General features: G+C 38.3%; 1 protein-coding gene across 1 annotated transcript; it reads left to right on the top strand.

Annotated features, from left to right (window-relative positions):
* Positions 1-395: 395 nt before the first annotated feature.
* LOC109217074 (protein BEARSKIN2-like) lies at positions 396-5,736 on the top strand. The gene is made up of 3 exons (XM_019381303.1): positions 396-882; positions 2,041-2,318; positions 4,986-5,736. Exons 1-3 carry the CDS (start codon positions 720-722, stop codon positions 5,568-5,570), a joined length of 1,026 nt encoding a protein of 341 aa, XP_019236848.1. The 5' UTR covers positions 396-719; the 3' UTR covers positions 5,571-5,736.
* The last annotated feature ends 5,776 nt before the right edge of the window (positions 5,737-11,512 follow it).

The following is an 11,512-nucleotide window of genomic DNA, read 5'->3' as shown; positions in this document are numbered from 1 at the left end:
TACTAAATTCTTAATATCTGTAGCACTAGCTACTAATTCAATTGTCTTTACTTTATGGAAAAGCATATCATAAACACATTTCCATGGATATGAAATCAAGTAATTAAGGGTAACAAATTAAGTTGCTTCTAAATAAATAAATGTATTATTATTTTTAGTCCAAATTAAAAAGGAAAGTACACTTCTAAATATTTTATCCATTCAACCAAACTCAACAGGCAAAAAGAAAGGTAATTGCATGTATTTGTCCTTAAAAGTCCTTGAAAATACGTGGGTATATTTCCTAGAGGGGATATTGAGATATCTTGGAAAGTGAATAAGAATGAACATTTCTATTTTATATAGCAAAGAGCTAGGGGGGAAAATAAAATCAACGTATGAAGAAAAGAGTGGGCATACTTCAATCTCTACATATGCGCGTGGAGAAGGCCAACCCAACGAGTAGGGGATAAAGCGTAGCAAATACTTGAGGTTCAGTCTCAACTCTACTAACTTGCAGTTTACGTTAGCTTTAAGCTTTGGCGCCGGCGTCGTGACCGGTCGTTAACTTTCTCCCCTCACAAGACCTCGTTGACAGTTGAAAGAAGCGCATATATAAGCTCATTTCAAGCAATTTAAAGAAAGATGATCACATTTTCTAAGGAAAGATTTATTCTTGGAGTCAACTTATAAAGAAACGAGTTCTGAATCAAGAGACTTTGAGGGAACAAGGATAGATCATGGCTACGTCTAGCGGCGGTGTTCCGCCGGGCTTCCGATTCCATCCGACGGACGAAGAGCTTCTTCATTACTACTTGAAGAAGAAAATTTCGTTTCAGAAGTTTGACATGGAAGTTATCAGAGAGGTCGACTTGAATAAGATTGAGCCCTGGGATTTGCAAGGTACAACTTTTCTATTTTATCATTTTAACCTACTATACTTATGTTAAATTCTAGGACAACTTAGAAACGAATTAAGTGGTGATAGAAAGGATAAGCGACTATGTTTCAAAAATAGAATTAAGCCCTGGCTGAATGGTACAGGGCATAACGAACATGTCTGAGCTCAAATATAGGCTTGACATGTTGGGATTTTGATGCTCCAGTTCTTTTGAATGGATTAACAATCATTTTAGCATATTCGTAAGGGCAGCCCGGTGCACTAAGCTCCTGTTATGCGCGGGGTCCGGGAAAGGCCGGACCACAAGGGTCGTCACAAGATAGTATTTTTAGGGGATCGTTTGGTTGGAAAATAAGTTATCATATGATTAATTATCCCGGGGTTTGTTATCTGACCCTCCTATAGGAATGAAAAAACAGTACAATCATCGGATAACTAATCCCTGAATTAGTTATACCATGATTTTATCCCAATCATAGTGGGATAAACTCATCTCAAATTTAATCTCGGGACTAATTATCCCATATCCCTCGTACCAAACGAGCCCTAACTTTTCATTTTGGCTTCTTGTTTGCTTTTCAGGATCAAAGTCATGAAAATCATATCTTAGGCACACTTAGTTTATTGATTTCAAATTTGAGATCAAAGGTGGGTTTTGGTGGAAATTTTCTTGAAGTCTTGCAAAATATTTTCAAATCATGTTTGTTTTATTATCCAAAGAAGTTTTCGCAAAAGTTTTTGAAAAATATATAACTGTTTTCTTGAAGAAATGATTTGATGTATTTTCCAAAGAACATTTCTATTTCCCACTCACAACGTAACATACTCACAAGTCTACAGAAAACTATACCTATTCAAACAAGCCTTTTTGTGCATAATTTTTTATTTTCGACAAAAAAAATTAAAGTACTTTTTCCAATAGTTGTCCAAATTGTCTAGTAAGTTCAAAATGTTTAATTTTATCTTTCAAATTTAAGTTTGCGTCCATGTACGCTACTACGGTAAAGTATAGTTAGTATTAGCTCGTTTGCTCTAATCTAGCCGAGCTCGTAAGGATTCAGGAATTATTCTTATACATAGTTCACTAGTTAGGAAGAAAAGAATTCTCATATATAGAGAACATTATGTGTTTGTTATTCAAGCAATATTCATGTGTGCAGAGAAGTGCAAGATTGGATCAACTCCACAGAATGAGTGGTATTTTTTCAGCCACAAGGACAGAAAGTATCCGACAGGATCAAGGACAAACCGAGCAACAAATGCAGGGTTTTGGAAGGCCACAGGGAGGGACAAATGCATAAGGAACAGCTTCAAGAAGATAGGTATGAGGAAAACCCTAGTTTTCTACAGAGGAAGAGCTCCCCATGGCCAAAAGACTGACTGGATCATGCATGAGTACAGGCTTGAAGATGTTGATGACCCTCAGGGAAATCAAAGTGTAAGTTGCTCACCCTTTTTGATTTTCCCCAATAAAATATATAGTGTACCTTATTAAAACATGGGCTTGGATATCTGGTTTTTGTCGATGGTACTCCCTCCTTTCATTTTAGGTGACCTTATTTTCTTAGTAATTTATTTTGAAAAGAATGAGATATTTATATATTTAAAAATAATTTTACTTTAAACTGTTATTTACCTATAATGAGAAACTTTAATAGCCACACAAATCTTATATATTACAGTGTACTTTTCTTTTTTAACTCCATGTCATTCCCTCTCTACCAGTTTAAACATTTAAATTACATGATCACATATTTTAATATGGTATCCGAGTAGGTAGAAGAAGTCTCCTAGGTTCAAATTTCACTGCAACTCATTATCAAAAGAAATTTAATTCTGATATGTAAATAAGTTAATGGCATGCATGCAAGTTTTAAAGCTAATATAATATTCTTTTTTTAAGTCAAAAAGGACAACTTTCATTTCTCTACCATTTAAGTTGAAGATGTCACAATAAACACCAATCCAAATTCATACATTAACATAAAGTAAAGCTAATATAACTTAATGTTCTTTTATTTATATTTTCCTTTTTCTTTTAGATAGTGAGAAAAGCAATGGTAACAGTTGTCCAGCTGGGCATAAATGAGAGTCAGTAGTCAAAAAAGTAGGAATTACGTAATAACACACTCCACAAGTTAATCTTGCAATCGGATGACCCAGAATTAAGTTTACAAATATGTAGCTCAATATTGTTTGGCTCTGATCCAAAAAAAACCTTCATGCCCTTTTTATTCTGACGCAAATTTTTCATGGTTTTTTGTTCTATTTCTTACCCAAGTTTATACATTCCTATCCCAGCTATAAACATACAAATAACAGACCTAAAATCTCTTATTTTAAAGTTCTATATAGATGAATTTGCTCCAAAGTTTCTGATTTGACAGAAAACTCAACAAGAAAAGAAAAATTTAAAAATTCATCATTTAGTAGAGAAATCAACGGAAAAATTAACTTTATATATAAATTGTTAGATAAATGTGAGAAAAAAATCCAAAAATTCTATTTTTCAGTTTTAACTGCATCTGTACAGTAATGTATATTGACATATAAGTTTGTATACACTTGTACATGAAATGTTGAATAATGTATACCAGTATTTTACTGGCCAAAAAAAAAAGCAAACTCAGTGTTAATAGAAAACATAAAGAATACGAAGTAAAAGCAAAAAGAAAAATCTAAACAAAAAGTAACCAAAACAAAAGCAAAAGGGAACTGTGGAAAAACTAAAAATAAAAAACATGCAACAAAACTAAAATTACTATCATGAAAGAGAAACTTACTTCAAAAAAAAAGACCAATGTTGTATAACAGTATTTTCACACCCAATATACAATATTATACAACATTATACCCTCATTATAATTTTGTATAATATTGTATAATGATGTAGAACGGTGTATACAAAACTGGATTTCATCTTGACCTTCCTTCGTCAACTAGTATGGTTCCCAAAACCAATGTTAATCAAACACAGTTAACCAACACTCAAGATTCTTATCATTACAAGCTTTTACAATAATTTTTAACTTAACCCCATCACTTTAGAGTTAGATTTTTCAAATTTGAGTTGAACTTAGAGCTTGAAAGCTCCTTCAATGGAGTTTAGAATATGGATGCAACAAAACTTCATTTTTAAATTTGGACACACATAAATCGAGATTCAAATATTTGAGATTTATAAAAATTTATGAAGATTAAGCAACTTAGTAGAGAAAATGCTTTAAATCAAGTTTGAGTTCTATAAATATTCAGATCTATGTGAGTGAGAGAGAGAAAGAAAAGAGAAAGCAAAGAGAGGCGGGTTGAGAGTATAGAGTGTGCTGGGGAAAATTGAAAATAAAGAAACCCTAAAAGTGTGTTTGTAATAGTGGCTAAAGGCTGAAAATTTTCTTTTAGATTATGTATAACCTGGGTCAAACTAGGTAAAAACTTCAAACGTGGGCCATTTTCGGTTGGCTATTAGGCCAAGTGACAAGGGCTGTAATTATCCCGTCAAAAAATTACTGCTATTCAAACTCAGTAGTACTAAAGATTGACTTGTAACTTTTGTCCAAAAATAGGAAACTCGACTACTAGTAAAAGCTTGTGGTATTCCTCTAATCTTTTGAAGTCTAATATGTCAACAGCATGCACGCAAGTTTAAAAGTCAAAACAATTAATGATATTATCTTTTTATCGTATTAACAGGGAAATAGAAAACATAAATGGAAAAAAAAATTAATGAGATCCCAACTCGTAATAAAGTCTTGATTGTTAGGGATATGCGATATTCTTTCTAGCTTGCTATACTCTAGAAAGTCTCATTTTAAGTGATGCAATTTGGAGAGTCAAATTGAGTTCTTTTTTAATGTAATATTTTTATGTCTTTTAAATAATTTGAATTATTAATTATTGTAACTTAGAAATTTCGAGATTTTATGTTCGAATTCACACAAAAAATTAGCTAGTTTGACGGGCGGAGTAATTCATGTTTCAGATGTATGTATTCTAGCTTTCGAATGCAAGAGACTAATAATTAAAACAAAGTATCAGACGATCCATATATATAGCTAAATGGATAGAAGTTAGTATCTAAGTTTGTTCTTTGTAAACGCGTATGCAGGATGATGGCTGGGTTATTTGTAGAGTTTTCAAGAAGAAACATTTATTCAAAGTTGGAAACGAAGGGGGTGGGGTAACCTCATCAGATCAACTGAACAGCACATCAAGCCACCAATCTCGCGCCTTCAACAGCCAATATCTACTACAACAACAACAGCAGGGCGGCCATGGCCTAAACTGTTCCCATATCCCCTTAGCTTTGCCACAATATAATTCTCACCTCCAACTTCAACCTCAAAACTTCATTCCTAACAAGCCATTGGGCTATCATGACTTCTCAGCACTCCCAACTTCTGATCATCAAGCGCCCCTTATGGTGAAGCAATTAATGTCCAGCGCCGATAGCGGCTGCAGCGACCAGAACCTCCCTTACCAGCAGGAAGTTGGAAGTAGTTGTGATCATCAGAATTTGAATGAATGGGGAATGATTGCCAGTTCCCATGGCCAGCTCGGACACGGACAGGAGGATGATGATTCAGCCAAAAATGCAGGGGTCAGGTTTGATGATGCAAATGCATCCTCCATGAGTCAAATCAATCAGCTTTCCCTGCGCGGGGAGATGGATTTCTGGGGTTACACTAAATAACAACGCTATACCCATTTATACTTTCTATCTGGATTCTTAAATGTAAAAGTAGATCTAGTTGCTATACTATTATTTGCTCGCTCTACCCGCTATTTACATGATTAAAAAAACGGGTAAGTGATCGTCCCAACATTATTTACATTATAATATGTTATTATCAATATTCTTGAATGTCCACAATTTACTCTACGTGCATTATCAATTTCAAAAATGATTGATATGGTCACGTATTTGTTCCCATACTATTTGACTTAGGAAAAAAAAATTGAATTTTCTCCCCAATTCAAGTTTTTTACCGGATATATAGGGTGTCCTATTTTAACTTACCATAGTTAATACCCTAAAACCCCCTTTAAACAATCAACTTTTTGTGAGTCGCCCCATGAACTATATTTTCCTTCATAATAAAAGACCTTGGTTGAATTCTTAGAGGTGCGTCTGGTACACGCTCCTAATTAACTAATAACGTGTCATGTGGTACTACACATGGCTATTTAACCCCCTCCCCCCTTCCCCCAAACTATTTGGTGTCTCCAAAACCCCCTTGAACTATATTACCCTATATATTAAATACTCGTCGTCGAATTCTTAAAGGTGTATATGTATAACTATATTAACTTATGGATTGTACTAAGTTTTGATTTAGCTAGCTTACTTATGACATATTTGTTTACCCGCAAAACAGTACAGTTGAATTAATACGTGGTTTATAGATAAGTGAATTAATTTAATCCTAAAATAATAGATGAATTAGACAAAAGTGTAAGACTTAGCCTTGAAACTGAAATAAAATGGCAGATATCTTGATCCCGAGCGCAGGACTACCTGGGGCGGCAAGAAAAATATAAATAAGCAAGAAAGTAAAATGTTATTAAGCTTTTGATAGAATATAGTGTATGCTTGTCAGAAAATTCGTGTCATTACAATGATGATAGAGCTCACTATTTATAGTTACACCTAGGGAACAAGGTCCTAGGATCAAGCTCCTCTTTAATGATAATTATGAGGGCCATTGAAGAATGTGTAACTCTAGACAGTGAATGTCATATTCTCCGTAATGGATCATGCACTTAATGCTGTAGAATATTCTTCATTGAATGCTACCGGAAGGCGGCATTTATTTTGTCTTTATGAGTATCATTCTTTCCGATGACAAGCGAAATCCATTGCCTTCAGGTTTGGCTATCTTCTGTCTTCGGTTCCATGTGTCGCTTTCTCATGCGAATATTAAATATGAACATATTTTACCCCATACAAGTAGTGCCCCTGCTTTCCAGTGGCATAACTTTGTGTTACCGGAAGTTGGTAGAGATACCTTTCTTGGTGGGAAATTCCCTGACACCCTCTAAAAAGTTTCTGACGGTTGATTAGACGCACGTCTCTCCGCATTTAACGCCCTGAACACGCATCATCCCACGATTCAGCATCACTTTTGCCGATTATCGAGGTAATTATGGCCATGATTTTAGCCGCCTATTCCTTTACTTATGAGCATCAAACTTCTTCATACACAGTTCATAATTATTCAAACTTTCTCTAACTCTCTTTACTCAACTCGTACTTTATCTTCAAGCTTTCTTTAACCTTCTTCTTGAGAGAAAACTTTCCTCCTTTTCTGATAAAAAATGGCCTTTTCTTCCAGAAACCCTAGTTCTTCAAAGAACAAAGGTAAAGCTGATGATGCTGCTCCTCCTACGGTGAGCACCATCACACCAAAGAGTCTTGTTACGACTAAGGACTTCAAGGAGAAGTATCCTTCTGCTCACCCTCTTACATGGCCCGTTAGGGTACACCCTTCTTCCAGCCGTCCTTCCAGTATTCCTGCTGTGAAGGAAGACTGCCATTACCAAGATATAAACATTATCGCCTCTGATCTGGCGGAGCGGGTAACCTTACCCAAGAAGAGTTTTTTATGTATTTTATACGTACCCCTTCACTTTGGGGTCGTTTTCTTTGAGTGGAGAACTTGATTCCATCATCGTGGAGTTCTGCATCCGCTACCAGGTATGCCTGGCACAAGTAAGTCCTTCTGTGTGGAGGAAAGTTGCTTGTCTTCGGCGTCTGTGCTAGGAGACGGGAGAAGAGCTAACCCTAGCTCAATTGATGAACCTTTATTACCCCAAGATTTTCCGCGGGGGAATGATAACTTTTAGCAAGCGTGGCCACCATGCTCTTCTATCTAGCATGGATGATGACAACGATCGAGGGTGGATGGAGCGGTTCGTTGCAGTCCCGATAGTGACATCATTCCGGCCACAGCTTTATCCTTTCCGGAGTTATGGAACCGCACTCCTAAGTTCATCATTTGTCTCTTCTTCTATTTAAAGATCACCCCAAGTTGTTACTGATTCATTTTCCTTTACTTGTTTTAGCAACTCGGTAGGTTCCACCACAGGTTGAAGGCTTCGATCAGTACGTTCAAAAGATTTTGGATGTCACTACGCCTGAGACCCGAAAAGAATTGGCCCTTAAATATGGGTGGAAGGCAAAAAATCATGGTAAGTTGGATCCAACTTGCTTTTACCTTTTGTATAGGGAAATTTATTAACCTTTCTCTTTTGTTGAATTCAGGTCTACCCAGGGCTCAGTTTTTGTCCCCGAGGAGGACGTTTTGGCTAGTTCTACTGATGCGGCGAGGCTACTATAGGAAGCTATTACCCCGAACAGGTGTCTCCGGGCCTGCTTCTAGTGCAATATCTTCTTCTCGGACTTCCCGGACGGAGAACAAGCAACCAAAAAGAAGACGTTCCTCTGCGGCCAAGGGAAAAAATAAAAAGGCAAAGAGTGTCGCACCTGAGTAATCTCCGAAAGTTATGGTGATGATCCCCCCGTCCGAGCCGGCCGTAGACACCGTGATGATTGACGATGATAAAGAAGCCAGCGAGGAGGGGGCTTCTCTACATAGATGACGTTGACCTTCCTCAGCTCAATAGACTACACAATTTGTTGGGTTAGTTACACCAACCGAGGACGATGCCTCGACACTCTAGGGGGAGTATGAGATGGTGGAAAATGCCAATTTCCGCTTCCGGATCCCAATCACCATGCCCGGTGCCGTGAGACTGAGTACCAGGTTCCTGTCGTCTTCGGTTGACGAGCAACCAACAACCAACACTGCACTTGCCGCAGCCACTTCTCACCCTTCGATGCCATCAGCTTCATCTCCTTCTTCACAAACTCTTCCTTCGCCACCGGTCACTTCTACATCATATCCACCGGCCGTAGTTGCCCGAGAAGAGAATGTCCCTCTCCCCCAATCCCAGTTCACGAGAACTTGGGGAGATATTATGCTGCCCCCTCAGAAGATCCACAAAGGAGGAGAAGTGTCACCCTCTCGATTTCCACTGGATGTCATCTGTTATCCCGGTCAGTGCGACTTGCTAACTATCTGAAGCCCTTAGCTTCAGAGAAAGATTAGGAGAAAATATAAACTCTCTCGGGAGAGTGTTTGTTGAACAATGCTATGCACAATGTAGCGGAGGTATAGTCTTTGTTTTCTCTGCTGTTTCGTCTATCTGTATTATGGCAGGGTTTTGAACTTGCATTCTTGTTTTGCGGGCTAACTTACTTGCTTCCAAGGGCCTTCAAAGGCTGATTCGTGACAAAGAGGAGCTTACCTCTGAGCAGGATCAACTTTTGGCCGAGCGGGACCACACTGCTAGCTTATCGCCTCTCGAAATTGGAAGCTCGAGCTGCCGAAATTGACTTGGAGGATCGGTTGCAGCACAGCTAGCAAGAAATGGTGACTCTTAGCTAGAGGTCGCCCCATTAAGGGCATAATTCGAAGAAACCAGGGCCATGGGTTGAGGTCCACAATTCCGTTCTTGCTACATCCGATCGCGAGGCTGCCTCCGCTGAAAGATTGAATAATTTGGAGGAAGCCTTAAACTCCAAAGCTAAAGAGCTTGCTGATATTGGCGAGATGTATGACCAATTGGAGGAGAAGCATAAGAGGACCACTGAGCATAATAGAATTTTCAGCTCTACTGTCCGTGACCTCGATGTCAGCCTCCAGTCCGTTAGATCTGCATGGGAAAACCTTTTTGCTGAGGTCGGCCAGCTTAAAGAAGAACTTCAGCGCCGAACGGCTTCCCTCTTTGTTGAAAAGACTTATGTTATGTACAACATGAGGAGAAAAACCTTGGAAGAGGCCAAAGCGGGTGTCATTGACTTTGATGCTGAAACTACTAAGGCCCATGAGTTGGATTTAGCTGCAAAAAGGGGTCTTCCGGCCCCGCCTGATGCTACCGATTCTTCTAGTTTAGGTTCTGAGTTCTCGGGAACTAAAGAAGAACCAAAAGGCGAAGAAGCTAGAGGCCAAAATGATGAATCGGTGGCGGATCCACCCACTTCTCCTAGGGCATAGATGCTTCTCTTCCTCCGAGTTCCGAAAATGCAACAGTTTAAATTTTGCTTTCTTTTTTCAAACTTTTGTACTTGTGCTTTTTGGCACATTTATTGTAAATAGAAACACTTTTTCGTTCAGGTATCGCATAAGTTCCCCTTTCTACATACTTTTGTTTAAGTATTTGCACAAGTTTGCTCTTTGTGTCTTTGTTCATTTAAGTGTTTGCACAAGTTTTTGCGTCAAATTGTGCAAGGCTTCGAGTGTATTTTCCCCCGAAAAAATTTGGATTTCAGGCATAAGCTCTTCGGCAATCAACCCTTTAACGTGAGGGTTTTTATAAGAGAGGGCCCTCTTATGTCTACGGTGCTCTTGAAAAGGGCGTCTCCTGTTTATTACGGCACTAGCATTTGAAGTACTTGTTTAACTTTCAAATGATAAAATCAATTTATTATTTAGACAAGAAACAAGATAGAAATAAAAGGACTTTACTTTATTCCTTCCATTTTCAAAAGTACATAAGCATTCGTTGTGCTAAAAAGAAATTGACATTCTTGTGGCTAACTTGTACAACTTATTTCTATGGGGTTGGTCGCACAGTCCCTGGTCCTGATGATACAACTATATTTTTGGGTTTCGTATTTCGGTCGTAGTGGCAGTCGGTATTGTCGTATCCTCATATCATCGCCCTAGTGTTTGAATGCGAAGAATGCGAATTTGAACACTGGATGTTTTACACCTTCGAGTATTCCACTAGTGAATTACTAGATTATCTTTAGTTTGGTAACAATCTTCGCTTCCTCTTAAGAATGTATTCTATCGAGCCAAATATTATCCAACAATCCCCATTGGCTTGCAATTGTGAACGGTCGGATAATCTCTGTTCGATAGCAAACTTAACTTCCCGGTAGGAACTTTGCTATCGAGTAAAAGATAATCTAACTGCTCCGAGTGGTCCTTTGCTTGTGTGCCTTTTCATTTAAAGGTCTTATTGCTGCTCTTGAAGCTTCAATCGTAGTATATTTTCCGTTGCTGCCTCGTTAAAAACCTTGCCAGAAATACCCATTTGGGACAAAAACTGAACGAAGGAAAAAAAGAGTGCAGCACATACTTTCAGTATAGGTGATGTTCATCAGCAATAGTATCTCTTGAGGCGTGCCACGTTCCAATTGCTTGGCGAATTTTCTCCATCTTGATTCTCTAACTCGTATGATCCTTTACCGGTGATAGCTAAAACCTGGTAGGGGCCTTCCCATGTTGGACCTAACTTCCCTACATTGAGCTCTCGGGTGTTCTGAGTCACTTTCCTTAAAACTAAGTCTCCTACGTTGAAATAACTGAGGTTGGCTCTTCGATGGTAATATTTTTCTATTGTCTTCTTTTGGGATGCTACCTTATATGCGCCAAGTCCTTGCGTTCATCGAGCAGCTCCAAGTTGACCAACATTGCTTCATTATTTGTTTCTTCATTCGCCCGGAAATATCTCAAGGTAGGCTCCCCTACTTCCACCGGGATCAAGGCTTCTGCTCCATACACGAGGGAGAAAGGAGTATCTCCCGTGCTCGATTTTGCCATTGTTCAGTACGCCCATAATACA

The sequence above is a fragment of the Nicotiana attenuata genome, unplaced genomic scaffold, assembly GCF_001879085.1.
Source record: "Nicotiana attenuata strain UT unplaced genomic scaffold, NIATTr2, whole genome shotgun sequence".
In the NCBI taxonomy this organism is placed as follows: Eukaryota; Viridiplantae; Streptophyta; class Magnoliopsida; order Solanales; family Solanaceae; genus Nicotiana; species Nicotiana attenuata.
The sequence above is the reverse complement of the archived record's forward strand: the minus strand, read 5'-3'. Positions and strand labels throughout refer to the sequence as shown.

Coding starts and splice junctions, on each gene's coding strand:
- LOC109217074 (XM_019381303.1), top strand. CDS start 720: ATGGCTACGTCTAGCGGCGGTGTTCCGCCGGGCTTCCGATTCCATCCG. Junction 883..2,040: donor TGAGCCCTGGGATTTGCAAG/GTACAACTTTTC, acceptor TCATGTGTGCAG/AGAAGTGCAAGATTGGATCA. Junction 2,319..4,985: donor ACCCTCAGGGAAATCAAAGT/GTAAGTTGCTCA, acceptor ACGCGTATGCAG/GATGATGGCTGGGTTATTTG.